This window comes from Nerophis ophidion, linkage group LG25, assembly GCF_033978795.1.
Source record: "Nerophis ophidion isolate RoL-2023_Sa linkage group LG25, RoL_Noph_v1.0, whole genome shotgun sequence".
NCBI lineage: Eukaryota > Metazoa > Chordata > Actinopteri > Syngnathiformes > Syngnathidae > Nerophis > Nerophis ophidion.
In genome coordinates, this window is record NC_084635.1 from 24920644 (window position 1) to 24939794 (window position 19151).

General features: G+C 40.2%; 1 protein-coding gene across 1 annotated transcript in view; it reads left to right on the top strand.

Annotated features, from left to right (window-relative positions):
• The first annotated feature begins 203 nt into the window (after positions 1-203).
• Positions 204-19151, top strand: part of LOC133542829 (alpha-2Db adrenergic receptor-like) — a 38101-nt gene continuing 19153 nt past the window's right edge. Inside the window, exon 1 of the mRNA XM_061887023.1 lies at positions 204-503. Coding sequence (XP_061743007.1) covers positions 204-503 — 300 coding nt within the window. The remainder of the gene's footprint in view (positions 504-19151) is intronic.

Genomic DNA, 19151 nt, shown 5'->3' on the forward strand with positions numbered 1-19151 from the left:
TTGCTGTGGGATGATTTCTTTTTGCTGCCGGTGATGCTGCGACTGAAGCTTTTGCATTAGAGAGCACAGTAAGTCAACATCTGGACTGCTGAGAGAGGGAATGTGATTAAACATTGGGTCATTTCCCACTACTCTGATGGAGCCTGCATTCAAACAATGTTAAACAAAATTTTGAGGATTCTTTGACTTTCTTCTAGGGAAGGATGGACCCTGATGTGCTGGCACCTGGAACCCACTCCTCATCTTGGGAGAATACTAGCGAGGCGTCTACTTCTTTGTCAAGACCTGCTCCTCTGCCCCCACACTCTCTGGCTGCATCCGTGCTCATCCTGCTGGTGGTCACGCTCATCATCCTGGTGACGGTGGTGGGGAACGTGCTGGTTGTTTTGGCCGTCTTTACCAGCCGTGCCTTGCGGGCTCCTCAAAATCTTTTCCTGGTGTCTCTGGCCTCAGCTGACATTCTGGTGGCCACACTGGTCATCCCCTTCTCCTTGGCCAATGAGGTGAGGACAAAAATAAGAACGCATAGTTGAAGGTGATTGTCAACCACTGTGCTTTACCGTAATATATCTTTCTTCACATTTAAAGGCCTACTGAAACCCACTACTACCCACCACGCAGTCTGATAGTTTATATATCAATGATGAAATATTAACATTGCAACACATGCCAATACGGCTTTTTTAGTTTACTAAATTACAATTTTAAATTTCCCGGGAGTTTCGTCTTGAAAACGTCGCGTAATGATGACGTGTACACAAGACGTCACGCATTTTTAGGAAGTATGAGCGCTACGCACACACACAGCTAAAAGTCGTCTGCTATAACCACATAATTATACAGTATTTTGGACATCTGTGTTGCTGAATCTTTTGCGATTTGTTCAATTAATATTGGAGAAGTCAAAGTAGAAAGATGGAGTTGGGAAGCTTTAGCCTTTAGCCACACAAACACACGGTGATTCCTTGTTTAAAATTCCCGGAGCTGAAACTTTACTGTGGATCGGAGCGCGGTCAAGAGAACACGGATCACAACCGAATGTCAACCAGCAGGTTTCGTTGACAAAATTGTGGTTAAAAAGTCGCCACTTACCGGATATTAGCTGAGCTTGTGCCTTCCGTACAGCTGCCGTCGACTCCCGTGAGACATTGGCGTTAACACACCCGTGGAGACACCTTTCCGACTATCAGGTACTATTAAACTCACTAAAACACTAGCAACACAATAGAAAGATAAGGGATTTCCCAGAATTATCCTTGTAAATGTGTTTAAAAACATCGGAATCCGTCCCAATGCAATCAGGTTTTTTTTTTAACTCGTTTTTTATTTTTTGTTTTTCTAGTCCGTCGCTATCAATATCCTCAAACACAAATCTTTCGTCCTCACTCAAATTAATGGGGAAATTGTCGTTTTCTCGGTCCGAATAGCACTTTTTGTTGGAGGCTCCCATTAAAAACAATGTGAATATGTGAGGAACCCCCACACTTGCGATGTCATCGTCTGCGATTTCCAGTAGAGGCAGGGCCTTTCTCTTAGCACCAAAAGTTGCAAACTTTATCGTGGATGTTCTCTACTAAATCCTTTTAGCAAAAATATGGCAATATCGCGAAATGATCAAGTATGACACGTAGAATGGACCTGCTATCCCCGTTTGAATAAGAAAATCTCATTTCAGTAGGCCTTTAAAGGCCTACTGAAACCCACCACTACCCACCACGCAGTCTGATAGTTTATATATCAATGATGAGATATTAACATTTCAACACATGCCAATACGGCCGGTTTAATTTCCTAAATTACAATTTTAAATTTCCCGATGAGTTTATTGTTAAAAACGTCTTGGAATGATGACGCGTGTTTGTGACGTCTCGGGTTGGAGAGGACATATTAGCCCAGCACCACTTACGGCTAAAAGTCGTCTCTTTTCATCGCATAATTACACAGTAATTTGGACATCTGTGTTGCTGAATCTTTTGCAATTTGTTCAATTAATAATGGAGACGTCAAAAAAGAATGCTGTTAGTGGAAAGCGGTGGATTGCAGCTGCCTTTAGCACCGAAACACAGACGGTGTTTCTTTGTTAGTTGTGAAGCTTTAACATGGAGCGGTCAAGCGAACACGTTTCTCTACGTCAACCAACAAGTTTTTGGATGGGAAAATTGTGGATATTGGGACCTCCTCCTGTAGCTGTCAAAAAGGCAGCTGTGATCTTGGCTCCTCGGCTTCTCTCAGAGACACTGGCGTTCACCGCAGCCATCCGACTTTCAGGTATGACAGTAGAATCTCACTAAAATACTATTAACACAATAAGCAGATAAAGGATTTTCCAGAAATATTCTAGTGAATGTGTCTAATTACATCTGAAACGCACCCACTGCCTCAGTCTAACTTTCTCATCCACAAATCTTTCATCCTCGCTCAAATTAATGGGGAAATCGTCGCTTTCTCGGTCCGAATGGCTCTTGCTGCTGGTGGCTATGATTGTAAACAATGTGAGGATCAAGTATGACACATAGAATGAATCTGCTATCCCTGTTTAATTAACACAATCTCATTTCAGTAGGCCTTTAAGTGCTCTTCCGGAAGATACGTCATTAACATTTTTGTTTGGTGTTTGCAAGATTTTTCCAAAGTGCCTCACACACGGACACAGTGCATCTGGAAACATGTTGTTATGTTACAGTCTTATTCCAAAAAGGACAATTCACTATAATGACAATATGTTTTTTGTTTTACTGCAAATTTATTAAAACAAACTAAACTAACAAATCAGATGCACACACGTATTTATATCCTTTTCTTGATACTGTGTTGATGCACCTTTGGCAGCAATTACAGCCTCAAGTCTTTTTGTGTATGATGCCATAATCAATCAATCCATCAATCAATCAATCAATCAATCAATGTTTATTTATATAGCCCTAAATCACAAGTGTCTCAAAGGGCTGCACAAGTCACAACGACATACGCGGTTGAGCGCCCACATACGGGTAAGGAAAAACTCGCAACCCAGTGGGACGTTGATGATAATGACTATGAGAAACCTTGGAGAGGACGGCAAATGTGGGTAACAGCAGATCAACTGGTCTAAAAAGGGGGTCTATTTAAAGGCTAGAGTATACAAATGAGTTTTAAGGTGAGACTTAAATGTTTCTACAGAGGTAGCCTCTCTAACTGTTACCGGGAGGGCATTCCAGATTACTGGAGCCCGAATAGAAAACGCTCTATAGCCTGCAGACTTTTTTTGGGCTCTGGGAATCACTAATAAGCCGAAGTTCTTTGAACGCAGATTTCTTGCCGGGACATATGGTACAATAAAATCGGCAAGATAGGATGGAGCTAGACCATGTAATATTTTATACGTAAGTAGTAAAACCTTAAAGTCACATCTTAAGTGCACAGGAAGCCAGTACAGGTGAGCCAGTACAGGCGTAATGTGATCAAACTGGCTTGTTCTTGTCAAAAGTCTAGCAGTTTTGGCACAAGCTTGGCATACCTATCTTTGGGCAGTTTCGCCCATTCCTCTTTGCAACACCTCTCAGGCTCCATCAGGTTGGATGGGAAGCATTGGTTTTCATCCACAATGTCTCTGTACATTGCTGACTTGTCTTCCAGTTCCTGCCCCTGAAAAACAACCCCACAGCATGATGCTGCCACCACCATGCTTTAATGTGGGGATGGTTTTGGCCTGGTGATGAGCATTGCCTGGTTTTCTCCAAAACATTCACGCCAACCAGTTAAATCTTCGTCTCATCAGACCAGATAATGTTGTTTCTGTTAGTTTGAGAGTCTTTCAGGTACATTTTGGCAATGTTTTTCCTCAGAATTGATTACTTTTTGGATGCACTGTATATATCTAGATGTGCATATTTATGTAAAAAACGTATTTCCTTGAATTACCGCCGGGGCGCTACTTAATTTAAAACCTCTTCTCACTCCTGCGCTTACCAAAGGCATGCGGTAAAAGTAAGCATGCGCTAATTATTTTAAAACTTCTTCTCACTCCGGCACTTACCAAAGGTATACAATAAAAATTTGAGTGTGATGTAAGCTTGGACCTTAAATCCTACTGAATAGCTCTTAATCTTCTTCCCTTTATGCGATTTCAAATTACCGGTATTGAAATCAGCCTACTCCATTTTGAAAATGATGACTCGTTGTGATTGTAGCTGAGATAGGCGCCAGCGCCCTCCGCGACCCCGAAAGGGAATAAGCGGTAGAAAATGGATGGATGGATGGATGGACATAACGAGTTTGACCAGGCTGTAATACTAAGCATGCGCTAATTATTTTGGGAAGCGAATTTGACCCGGCAGTAATTCAAGGCAGGCGCATACTATATGCCCTGCGGTTCAAAGAAATACTGTATTCCATTTCACCCCACATTTGTTTAGGCTTGTCAAAATTAATGTGTTAATGTGAAATAATCCTCCATCATTATTATTCAGATCATCACCAGCTTACATGCAGAACACGAGCTGTGGGTAATAGGGCCCTTTTTTCTATGGTGGGTCCCCTTTTATGTGGAGAAGGGCATGTAAAATGTCAATTAATGAATGACAGAGCACTTCATGTGAAATTTTACCGCAAGCGTATTCCTAGCTGCTTTCTGCGACTGGAATATAATGTCATAATTCCCCATGCAATCATACTGGCTCCCATGGTGCACAACATAAGTGGTTGTCTCAAAAGGGGCTGGTATTGGGATCCAACCCTAGTCCAAGTAAATATAATAGGGAATAATTACAATATTATTATTTCCATCCATCCATTTCTACCGCTTATTCTCTTTTGGGGTTGCGGGGGGCGCTGGCGCCCATCTCAGCTACAATCAGGGTACACCCTGGACAAGTCGCCACCTCATTGAAGGGCCAACACAGATAGACAGACAACATTCACACTCACATTCGCACACTAGGGCCAATTTAGTGTTGCCAATCAACCTATCCCCAGGTGCATGTCTTTGGAGGTGGGAGGAAGCCGGAGTACCCGGAGGGAACCCACACATTCACGGGGAGAACATGCAAACTCCACACAGAAAGATCCAGAGACTGGGATTGAACCCAGGACTGCAGGACCTTAGTATTGTGAGACAGACGCACTAACCCCTCTGCCACCGTGAAGCCCAATATTATGTTTTTAGGTCTTAAAATTCCTATTTATTTTTCTTATTTTTATCTTTTTTAACCATTAATTAGATTTTGTACAAAACATGCATTAAATTGAATTCAGACTTGATTGAAAAGGTAGAAAAACCGTTTCCAAAAATAAAAAGGTATGAAAAATATTGAATCGGGCAGTGTTTAAGGGGTCTTCAAATTTTCAGGCCTTTACAGCCAAACTGAGGGGGGTACAGACATACATACAGTATATATATATATATATTTATATATATATATATATATATATATATATATATATATATATATATATATATATATATATATATATATATATATATATATATATATATATATATATATATATATGTGTGTATATATATATATACATACATATATATACAGTATATATATATATACATACACATATATACATACATACACATATATATACTGTATATATATATATATATATATATATATATATATATATACACATATATATATATATACATACACATATATATATACATACACATATATATATACTGTATATATATATATATATATATATATATATATATATATACTGTATATATATATATATATATATATATACATACACATATATATATATATATACTGTATATATATATATATATATATATATATATATATATATATATATATATATATATATATATATATATACATATATATATATATATATGTATATATATATATATATATATATACATATATATATATATATATATATATATATATATATATATATATATATATATATACAGTGGGGCAAAAAAGTAATTAGTCTGCCACAGATTGTGCAAGTTCTCACACTTAAAATGATGACAGAAGTTTGTAATTTTCATCATAGGTACACTTCAACTGTGAGAGACAGAATGTGAAAAAAACAATCCAGGAATTCACATTGTAGGAATTTTAAAGAAGTTATTTCTAAATTATGGTGGAAAATAAGTATTTGGTAACTTCAAACAAGGAAGATCTCTGGCTCTCACAGACCTGTAACTTCTTCTTTAAGAAGCTCTTCTGTCCTCCACTCGTTACCTGTATTAATGGAACCTGTTTGAACTCGTTCTGTATAAAGGACAACTGTCCACAGCCTCAAACAGTCAGGCTCCAAACTCCACTATGGCCAAGACCAAAGAGCTGTTGAAGGACACCAGGAAAATTATTGTAGACGTGCACCAGACTGGGAAGAGTGAATCTACAATAGGCAAGCAGCTTGGTGTCAAAAATCAACTGTGGGAGCAATTATCCCTAGATCTGGGACTCCACGCAAGATCTCATCCCGTGGGGTCACAATGATCATGAAAACCGTGCGCAAAAATCCCAGAACCACACGGGGGACCAATACGCCGACAGGGAATCAAATCCTGCAGTGACAGACGTGTCCCCCTGCTTAAGCCAGTGCATGTCCAGGCCCGTCTGAAGTTTGCAAGAGAGAACATGGACGATACAGCAGAGGATTGGGAGAATGTCATGTGGTCAGATGAAACCAAAATAGAACTTTTTGGTACAAACTCAACTCGTCCTGTTTGGAGGAAGAAGAATACTGAGTTGCATCCCAAGAACACCATACCTACTGTGAAGCATGGGGGTGGAAACATCATACTTTGGGGCTGTTTTTCTGCTAAGGGGACAGGGCGACTGATCCGTGTTAAGGAAAGAATGAATGGGGCCATGTATCATGAGATTTTGAGCCAAAACCTTCCATCAGTGAGAGCTTTGAATGGTTGACCAAATACTCATTTTCCACCATAATTTACAAATAAATTCTTTAAAATTCCTACAATGTGAATTCCTGGATTTTTTTTCACATTCTGTCTCTCACAGTTGAAGTGTACCTATGATGAAAATTACAGACTTCTGTCATTATTTTAAGTGGGAGAACTTGTGGAAATCAGTTGCTGACTAAATACTTTTTTGCCCCACTGCATATATATATATATATATATATATATGTGTGCGTGTGTGTGGACCGACTTAAAGAAGTTGAAAAACATATTGGGGTGTTAGTATTTAGTGGTCAATTGTACGGAATATGTACTGTACTGTGCAATTTACTAATAAAAGTCTCAATCATTCAACCAAAAAAATCACTTTATATGTAGAAAGGTTTTGTTAAGAAACCATTCTGAGCCTTAACTTATTTAGTTTTTATTTTATATGTTATATATGTATTAACCCTGGCAATGGACCCTGTGTGTATATGTCTGTTATGCCATTGTTTACAAATTAGGTAAATAAATATACCCCAAAATTTACATTTTGTAGTTTTCTTACTGTACAGAAAATGAACCGAACCGTGACCTCTGAACCGAGGTACGTACCAAACCGAAATTTTTGTGTACCGTTACACCCCTACCCCTAACACATGTCAAAAGTGGGAAAGGATTGGCTAAATCAGGCTAGAATAAAGGTTTTAGAATGGCCTTCCCAAAGTCCTGACTTAAAAGTGTGGACAATGCTGAAAAAACAAGTCCATGTCAGAAAACCAACAGATTTAGCCGAACTGCACCTTATTTTGTCAAGAGGACTGGTCAACAATTCAAGCAGAAGCTTGCCAGAAGCTTGTGGATGGCTACCAAAAGCGCCTTATTGCAGTGAAACTTGCCAAGGGACATGTAACCAAATATTAACATTGCTGTATGTATACTTTTGACTCAGCAGATGTGGTCACATTTTCCGTAGATTCATAATAAATTCATAAAAGAACCAAACTTCATGACTGTTTTTTGTTACAAAGAAGTATGTGCTCCAAACACTCTATCACAAAAAAAAGAGTTGTAGAATTTATTGAAAACTCAAGACACCCATGACATTATGTTCTTTAAGTGTATGTAAACTTTTGATCGCTACTGTATGTGTATATTTTCATCTAGAACACATTTATGTGTTCTAGATGAAAATGAAGGGTATAGCTTAGTTCTCTTCTGCTTGTGTATTTTTGTCATGTTCCGAAAACGTTTCATTTATCCGGTCCAAACACACTGTGAAAGGACAAGGCATACAAAAGGTGGATGACGAAACAAGAGAACAACATCTCCAAAAAAAAGCTTTTAGGCTTTTTTTTGGAGATGTTGTTCATCTGAAAACCAAAGACACAAGGGTCCAAACAAAAACTGAGGTACTCACATGGATATTAAACCGTAGTGTTATGGGACCCCAGAAGCAGACAATAATGTAGGCGTAACAAGAAAGTATTTAGCATGCCATGCACTCATGAGCGATAAACGGTCCAAACAGGTGGTACGACAAAAGGAAGAAAACAAATCTAAATCCAACAAATTATTTTAAGCATGAATGTGATTTGGGGAACACAGAGCAAGGGGACCTGTCTTTTTTTTAAATAAAATGTTTGTACAAACCTGCGATGAGATGGCGACTTGTCCAGGGTGTAAAGGCCTTTTGCCCGATTGTAGCTGACTAGGCACCAGTGCCCCCCGCGACCCCAAAGGGAATAAGCAGTAGAAAATGGATGGATGTTTGTACAAACATACATACACGCATTCCGTACATATGCGTACATACAATCATGCACATAATCACGTTTCATCAAACATATATTAACGTTGTTGCCCTAGGGGAAACTGCGTAACACATGGCACACTGACAAAGCTTAACCCATTGTTGCTATAACAATCTACAAGGTTAATATAGGTTGCTTCTCTTTCTTCCCCTCCATTTATCTGCTTTTTTGTATCTCTAGTTATCATTACGTATATGTAATGTTGCATTTGAACAACTGCATTGGTGACAATAGAGGTAAATTACTGGTATTGTTCATTATCAATAGCACTATTTCTATTGGTATTTGTAATGCTCCAGCTGTAGTGTAAAAATGCTCATTGTCATTTCTGTATTATTGTTTATTTCGCTAACTGCTTCTTTGCGATCACTATTACCATCATATTTGTACATATCATATTTGCTGATGTTGCTCTATTGTTGTTGTTGGTTAAAGTACCAATGATTGTCACACACACACTAGGTGTGGTGAATTTTGTCCTCTGCATTTGACCCATCCCCTTGATCACCCCCTGGGAAGTGAGGGGAGCAGTGGGCAGTAGGGGTGCTGTGCCCGGGAATCATTTATGGTGATTTAAACCCCAATTCCAACCCTTGATGCTGAGTGCCAAGCAGGAGGGTAATGTGTCCCATTTTTTTATAGTCTTTGGTACGACTCGGCCAGGGTTTGAACTCACAACCTACCGATCTCAGAGCGGACACTCTAACCACTAGGCCACTGGGTAGGTTGTGTTTTTTTAGCAACAGATTTAAGTCCATATTGCATTAAAAGCTAGATTTTGACCCACTTCTATTGTGGAAGAACAATGAGCCCATATATCCTCTTACTGCCAAGTTAGCTAGGCTGTGGGGGTAGAAAAGTTAATCTAAGGCTGAGTTGACTTGAAACTGTTTAATGTTGCACTTTTTATACGTAGAAGAAAAGTTTTGTCATTTTATTTGATCTGAGCAACATCTTGAGGCAGTTTAAAGTTGATTAACGTGGAGCCTGACTTAGACAAGTTGAACAACTTATTGGGGTGTTACCATTTAGTGGTCAATTGTATGCAATATGTACTGTACTGCGCAATCTACTAATAAAAGTCTCAATCAATTAATCAAAATTAGCACTTAAAATGTAGAAAGGTTTTGTTAAGAAATCATTCTGAGCCTTATCTTATTTAGTTTTTATTTTATATATGTTGACTGCATTAACCCTGGCAATGGACCCTGTGTGTATATTATGCCATTGTTTACAAATTTGGTAAATAAATAACCAAAAAATTTATATTTTGTTGATTTCTTACTGTACCGAAAATGAACCGAACCGTGACATCTAAACCGAGGTACGTACAGAACTGACATTTTTGTGTACCGTTACACCCCTACCAAATAGTAATATCAAACAACCTAAAAGCTCATTGATTAGCTTTCACAAGCAACCTTGCCAAGTGACAATGATTGACAGCACGCAGCTGCCGCCCAATCAGTAGTCAGATGTGATATAAGTGAGTTTGCCTCCACACTGCAAATGAGTCACAAATGAGTAAGACAAATACAATAATCAATAAAAGAGGAGTCCAGTGCTCTAGTCAATGGTAGTTATGATGTCAACAAGGATTTGTGCTGATGGAATAAGGAATAAAAGAGTTTTAGTTTCATGGCAGAGGACCAAAGGATTTGATTTGATTCCCAGCCAATACGTATAAGGTAAACATTAAACCAAATAGTAATGCAATCTTAAAAGCAAAGTAAGTAAATGTATTCTGTTAATTTTGTTATTTTCTACAATAAAATTATTATAGAACTAATAATTTTCTCACGTGTGGGTCGCATCTCTATGCGGTGTCGTTCCTCCAGATGCAAAACAAACCTCTCCGGACGAAAACGTGAAGCTAGGAGGTGATTTAATAATCATAAATCATACACCGTACCATTGACGGAAACAAACAAAAGAAAAGCATGCCGATCGTGTGAGTAGCTAAGGAAACCACTTAGCACAGGAATCGAGGACGGGAATAACCAATGTAACATCTGCATTCCCCAAACAAAGAAGCCAGGACGAGTGATCCACATAGGTGGGCTTAAATAGTGTCTCTTGATTACAAACAGGTGAGTGTCCTGAACAACAGAGGCAGGTGAAAATCATAAGTAACCATGGTGATTAAACTCAGGAGGTGAACAACAACAGGAACTAAGGGAATCCAAAAACAGAAAACATAAAAACATGATCCGGACCACGGATCATGACACAAAACATGCATCAAATCCTTTCGAAGCCCGGTAGGTAAGCCAGTTGTGCCCAAATTTCATTCCTGAATCTAAGGGAAAAAGTGACAAAGAAAAGAGTAAGAGTGAGGCGGGCAGGCAGGAAGACGCCATATGAATAGTAGAGCAGTATAATAGTAGTAAAAGGTAGTATTGAAGATAGTTGCAGTGGAATGAATCAATGTAGCAGAATGAGGTCCACTGAACTTTAGGGAAACACTACAGGAGTCTGTGAACAGCAAGATGTGATCAAATTCCGTTGCAAAAAAGCTGTGTGCTTTTATAAACCCCGTTTCCATGTGAGTTAGGAAATTGTGTTAGATGTAAATATAAACGGAATACGATGATTTGCAAATCCTTTTCAACCCATATTCAATTGAATGCACTACAAAGACAAGATATTTGATGTTCAAACTCATAAACTTTATTTTATTTTTTTTGCAAATAATTATTAACTTAGAATTTCATGGGTGCAACATGTGCCACAGTATATGGGAAAGGGCATGTTCACCACTGTGTTTCATCACCTTCTCTTTTAACAACACTCAATAAACGTTTGGGAACTGAGGAAACTTTGAAGCTTTGAAAGTGTAATTCTTTCCCATTCTTGTTTTATATACAGCTTAAGTTGTTCAACAGTCCAATCTCCGTTATGGTATTTTAGGCTTGATAATGCGCCACACATTTTCAATGGGAGACAGGTCTGGACTACAGGCAAGCCAGTCTAGTACCCGCACTCTTTTACTATGAAGCCACGCTGTTGTAACAAGTGACTTGGCATTGTCTTGCTGAAATAAGCAGGGGCGTCCATGATAACGTTGCTTGGATTGCAACATATGTAGCTCCAAAACCTGTATGTACCTTTCAGCATTAATGGTGCCTTCACAGATGTGTAAGTTACCCATGCCTTGGGCACTAATACAGATGCTGGCTTTTCACCTTTGCACCCAGAACAGTCCTGATGGTTCTTTTCCTCTTTGGTCCGGAGGACACGACGTTCACAGTTTTCAAAAAACTATTTAAAATGAGGACTCGTCAGACAACAGAACACTTTTCCACTTTGCATCAGTCCATCTTAGCTGAGCTCGAGCCCAGCGAAGCCGGTGACGTTTCTGGGTGTCGTTGATAAATGGCTTTGGCTTTGCATAGTAGTTTTAACTTGCACTTACAGATGTAGCGACAAACTGTATTTACTGACAGTGGTTTTCTGAAGTGTTCCTGAGCCCATGTGGTGATATCCTTTTCACACTGATGTCTCTTTTTGATGCAGTACCGCCTGAGGGAACGAAGGTCCGTTATATTCTCTGAAACTTTTGATGGTATTACGGACCGTAGATGGTGAAATTCCTAAATTTCTTGCAATAGCCCTTTGAGAAATGTTTTTCCTAAACTGTTTGACAATTTGCTCACGCATTTGATGACAAAGTGGTGACCGTTTCCCAATTCCTTGTTTGTGAATGACTGAGCATTTCACAGAAGCTGCTTTTATACCAAATCATGTTCCCAATTAGCCTGCACACCTGTGGGATGTTCCAAATAAGTGTTTCATGAGAATTCCTCAACTTTATCAGTATTTCTCTGTCACCTTTCCCAACTTCTTTGTCACGTGTTGCTGGCATCCAATTCTAAAGTTAATGATTATTTGCAAAAAAAAAGTGTTTATCAGTTTGAACATCAAATATGTTGTCTTTGTAGCATATTCAACTGAATATGGGTTGAAAATGATTTGCAAATCATTGAATTCCGTTTATATTTACATCTAACACAATTTCCCAACTGATATGGAAACGGGGTTTGTAATTGTTTTGCAGCTTTCTTTACTACTTCCCAAACACATTTAGTAGTTTCATTTAACTTGCAAATCACCCAATTTCTGTCTCACCACTCCTCCTTCAGCTAGCTAGCTGCTAAGCTAACGAAGCTCGAGCGGCGAAAGGCGACATCGGTCTAAGGGAAGCGACTCCACACACACCGTGACCACCACTTCCCTGAAGCATTGATTGATTGATTGATTGATTGACTGATTGATTTATTGATTGAAGATGTTCCCGTGTCTTCCTGCCACTTCGGCTCTGCTAATAAACTACCTGTCTCACCTACGTACGGAAACCAACGCATCTGAATGTAGCTGGATGTAAAAAAGAGAGTAAACGTAAGGGCAAGTTGAAGAGCTTGGATGAGCAAGCATCTCCCGTGACTATGCACGGCACACTAGGCTATCTTCCTGCCGCAGCCACACTACTTAGTAAGAAGGTCCCGCCCCAGTGACTGCAAACTTGGGTACTATTGAGAGGCAACAGAGAAACTAGATAAAGGCAGAAAAAGCGGATCATGAACACTTGGCAACAGAAACCATGAATATGTATTTTGGTAAAACAAAAATCTTCATTAAATAAAGTCTTGATCATATAAATACAGAGTAGAAATGCTTTGTAGTTACAGTACGAGTCACAGTATGAATTACAAGTGGGTATGAATCCCCCATGATACACAACTGATCTGTTATGTACGGCGGGGGAAGGAGACGACATCAAAGCAGGAATCGGTTCAATAGGTTTATTGAACCTCTTGATGAGTGTGTGGGAGGTGTATGCGACTCTATGTGTTTGATAAAAACGATGTGTAGAATTAACAATGTTAATGTTACCAGAGTTTGTTGTAAGTGCGTGTTGGATGAATCCTTCGTCAGACCAGAGGGGTGAGGCAAGAAGGCAGTCCGTGGGCAAGCAAGTTGTCGGGGTGCTTGAGAGAAGCAACGAGGTCTGTGTCTAAGCGGAGTTCGAGGATCGATGGAGGCAGTCCAAAATTCAGAGAGGAGTCGAGGCACACTGCTCGATGACGGGGAACAGAAAAGGCACTGCGGGGAACACAAAGGACATAAGACACGGTAACTGGAAAGTCACAGAGAGAGCAAGTACGTAGGAGGGCAGCCAGAGACAGGATGCTTACAAGGAGGAGTGAACTATGTTCCGGCACTGGGTTTTCGGGTCCGCTGGTCTTTATTCTGCCTGCCCTCATTATCCAGTTGCGCTAAATACTGATTGCCTGCAGCTTTGCTGGCGCGTGGCCGCACTGCGGCCAGACAGGCAGGGGCGTATCCTGGAGCGCTTCCAGCGGAGGTGTCAGTCGAGCTTGCAGCAGAAGGCATGAGGGATCGCGCAAGCACCTTGACATGATCTCCTATAAGGCAATAAACCAGGTGTGCCAGGGGCCATTTTCGGCCTAAAGTTATTTTTTATTAGCACTCAGTATATCCCACAATTAAAAGTAATACATATCAATGAGATACACAAATAGATAGTACTTATCATTTACAGTCACATTTGTCGTGGTTTACCTGACTTATTAGACGTGACCAATTTGGGGCGAGGCGTGCACTAAACACTTTAGTCGACATTTCCTTCTTCTCACACACAATGCACCCAAGAATGGGGCCATATAAATCCCTTTTCTACTGTTGTTCAGATCGCTTACATTATATTAGCCAACTCCAAAAGTAATGCATGATGCTCAGTGGCCTTGTGGTTAGAGTGTCCGTCCTCGATAGGTCGTGAGTTCTAACCCTGGCTGAGTCATACCAAAGACTATAAAAATGGGACCCATTGCCTCCCTGCTTGACACTCAGCATCAAGGGTTGGAATTGGGGGTTGAATCACCAAAATGATTCCCGAGCGTGGCCATCGCTGCTGCTCACTGCTCCCCTCACCTCCCAGGGGGTAGAACAAGGGGATGGGTCAAATGCAGAGGGTAATTTCACCACACTGAGTATGTGTGTGACTATCAGTGGTACTTTAACTTTAACTTTGTGTCCTTGGAACCATGTTTGACTTTCAAAGCAGGATTTTCCACAACTCCCAATTGTCTAAATTTCAGAATGTTCAACTTTGTGAGATTTATCTGTCGTTTTGTTGGAGTCTTTGTTTCCCTGTTTCCTCTGTCAGTCGGAGTCACTTATTGCAAACCCGTGTGTTTGTTTGCATCATCTTTTTGTGTGATTTGTGTGTTTAATTCTGCCATCAGATTAGCAAAGTACTTCTCTAATAGTGTCGGGGGTGAGACATGTGACTTCGGGGAAGGTATTTTTTATTTTTTTGTCGTACCAGAATATGATGAAGCATATGTAGCACTTTGCTTCACCGTAACCAAGGTGGGAGACAAGGAAAGACCGGTGTGTTGTTTCCTTTAATGTTAATAAACTTTCAATGTTAGGCAAGGGTTTGGACGTGCTGTAATGAAACAAGTGGAAATTGTTTCACTCTAGTCTGTTATATTCCCAACCATAAAGAGTGGACGGTTAGAGCAGTATTATTGCTCACTTGTACTTTATTGGCAACTTTAGTGCAGTTACAAATCAAGGTGACTCACTCACACTAGCCCGCTAACTTCCGGTACCGTGTGTCTCACTCAAAACGTTTCCCCCTGCAACATGTATTAATATGATGGAGTATCAACATAACAATCATATTGTAACATCCTTTCTCTTTTTTTTTTTCTTTTTTCAAATGAGATTACTTTACCAAAACCCTATCCTGCCCAATTAAATAGAAAAACATAGTATTGCACAATGCAATAAACTTAGATTGTAGACATACTATAAAACAGTTACAGTAGAAAATGAAAGTATCATCTTACTTACAAACCAACCCAGGATGAAAACAAAAAATAATAGTATCCCCTGTCATTCTTCACTTTTACAGTATGGTTTTCACATCAAATAGCAAGATATTTGCATCTTCCCCTTTTTTTTTTTTTAACACAACCAAAATAACATGTAACCCAGCAACTTCTTACAACTGTTTTCAAGCTTCAAAAGTCATTGTGTGTAGTCTTTCAGAAAATGTGGACGAAAAACTCTTCGACCTGCTCTGGTTACAGCAACCGACTGGTCATCTCTACGTTGTTGAATATCCATTGTAGTCGTGTCACTGAATGTTCCTGATTGCAGAGGCGAGGCAGGTGCTTCATGGCTGCGCCTGAGGTGTCGTCGGTTCCTCCGCAGAACAGCACCTGACTCCAACTTCACCTCGTAAGACCTGGGGTGTACTTCCTTCACCACCTTTGCGACTTTCCAGACTTTACACGGCTCAAAGGGCTGAACTCTCACACTGTCTCCACTCTTGAGACAATCCAAATCCTTGACTGAGCGGTTGTAATATTTCTCCTGCCTCAGTCTGTTGCCTTTTAGTCCCTGCTCACAGTCCATGACCCTTGGTGTCAAGAGGGCATCCTTTGTTGGCAGTAGGGTCCGAGTCCTCCGACTAAACAGTCTCTATGCAGGGCTTGACTCCAGGCCTTGACTGGGTGTGTTACGATGATCCAGCATAGCCAAGTAAGGATCTTGCCCAGCAGCTTCAGCTTTTAGCATTAGTCGCTTGGCTGTCTTTACGGCGGACTCGGCCATCCCATTGCTCTGTGGGTATCCCGGTGATGAAGTTCTGTGCACAAACTCCCACCTTAGGCTGAATCTCTGGAACTCTTCGGACGAATATTGTGGCCCATTGTCTGACACAACCACATCCGGTATGCCCTGTCTTGCAAAGTGAGCCTTCATCTTATGAATTACAGTATTGCTTTTCGTGTCCGGCAGGTAATCTACCTCCCAGAAATTGGAGTAATAATCTACTGTAATCAAATAATCCCTGTTTTTCCATTTGAACAAATCCGTTCCAACTTTGGGCCATAATCTAAACACCCTATCATGCGGTTTAAGTGTCTCCCTTGGTTGCTTAGGGTCAACTGATCTACAAATGTCGCACTTTGAAACAAGTCTTTACCTGGTCATTCATACCTTGCCAATATACACATTCACGAGCTCTCCTGAGACATCCCTCAACTCCTAAATGTGATGAATGAAGGCGGCGTGTCTGATCAGCTCTCTGTTTATCCGGTATAACTGCCCTTTCGCTCCTAAATACAATACCATCCTGTACACTAAGTTCATCTTGTAATGAAAAATAGTGCTGAATGTCATGTTGCAGCTCCTGTTTAGTCTTTGGCCAACCTGATAGAATAAAGCCTACCACTTTCTGCAATTTAGCATCCTCCCTAGTGGCATCTCTAATGGCAGCTAATCTCTCAAGCGATATAGGCAAGTATTCCACCATATTCACAGTCTCGACCTCAGTCTCAACATCTCCTTTCGCGCTGTCTGGCAAATATGCCCTACTCAAAGTATCTGCTAATAGCATTTCTCGCCCAGGCAAATACACAACATTTATGTCATACTTTTGCAGCCTAAGTAGCATCCGCTGCAATGTTTTAGGAGCACTAAGGAGTGGCTTTTTGAGAATATTCTCTAGTGGCTTGTGATCACTCTGCACTGTCACTTTCCTGCCATAGGTGTACTGATGGAATTTTTCCATACCAAAAACTATAGCCAAACATTCCTTCTCTATCTGCGCGTATCCTCTTTCGGTAGGAGTGAGAGCTCTACTACCAAATGCCACAGGATTGCCTTCCTGAGTTAAAGCAGCTCCTAGGCCAGTGTCTGACGCATCACACTGTAGTGTCAGTTCCATATCCTGGTCATAATACTTTAACACAGGTGCCTTAGTTATTTTGTCTTTAAGTCTCTGGAACGCTGCCTCTTGCACATCTGTCCATTCCCACATATTGTCTCTGTGTGTAAATTGTCTCAAAACCTCACAGTCATCAGATAGATGATCAAAAAATTTGGACAAGTAGTTTACCATACCTACAAGCCTCTGTACCCCTTAAACATCAGTTGGACGGGGCAGCTCGCTAATCGCTCGCACTTTATCAAGGTCAATCTGAAGACCATCTCCAGTCAGCAGATGACCGATGTAAGGCACAGACTGTTGCCTCAGTTTAAACTTGTCAGCATTTAGTCTGATGTTTTTCTCCCTGCATCTAGTCAGGAAACACCTCAAGTTTGCATCATGATTTCTTTCTGCTTCTTCCTTTGTCTCACCTTCCCCAGTAATAAGCACATCATCAGCAATAACATATAACATAACATAATTTAACATAATTAAAGTGCACTTTTTGAACAGATCGCCACTACAATAGTTGACAACAAATAAAGTGCACTTTTGTGCATGTCACACAAAAGATTTCAAAAAGAGGACCCCATTTGTATGGCCACAATGCCTAAACATAAGACAATGGCAACAAAAGGTCAATGAGGTTACTTATGGAAAAGTTCACAGCTTTAGTCTTAAAGGGGAACATTATCACCAGACCGATGTAAGCGTCAATATATACCTTGATGTTGCAGAAAAAAGACAATATGTTTTTTTAACCGATTTCCGAACTCTAAAAGGGTGAATTTGGCGATTTAAACGCCTTTCAATTGTTCGCTGTTGGAGCGATGACCTTTCAAACGTGACGTTACAATGGGAAGCAATCCACCATTTCCTCAAACACATTACACACACACACGTCAAATCAGCTCTGTTATTTTCCGTTTTTTCGACTGCTTTCCGTACCTTGGAGATATCATGCCTCGTCGGTGTCTTTTCGGAGGGTGTAACAACACGATCAGGGCGGATTCAAGTTGTCTTACGTGGAGTGTGCATCGATTAGCACGGCATGCTAATCGATGCTAACATGGCAGAAACGGCAAGAATGTGTGGATATCCTGCGACACTCTAAGCAGATGCATTTCCAACGATAAAGACAACGAAATCACAAAGGTGAGTTTTGTTGATGTTATTGACTTATGTGCTAATCAGACATATTTGGTCACGGCATGACTGGCAGCTAATCGATGCTAAAATGCTATGTAGGCTAGCTGTATGTACATTTGTAGCTATATTTGCATCCAGCCTTTCCCTCCACCCACATTTAATGCCAAACCAACACTCACCAATCGACGGATTTAAGTTGCTCCAGTGGTCAAAAGATGCAATTGTTGGTTAGAGGCGATCGCCGAATAGCTTCAAAAGCTATTTGCTCAATAGCTTCAGTTTTTTCTTTAATTGCGTTTTCGCTATCTGCCTCCACACTCCAACCATCCGTTTCAATACATGCGTAATCTGTTAAAATCGCTTAAACCCCTGAAATCCGAGTCTGAATCCGAGCTAATGTCGCTATATCTTGCTCTTCTATCCGCCATGTTTGTTTGTATTGGCATCACTATGTGACGTCGTAGGAAAATGGACGGGTGGATTTACAGATAGCGAAAATCAGGCACTTTAAAACTTTTTTTCGGGATATTCCATGATGGGTTAATTTTGAAAAAAACTTAGA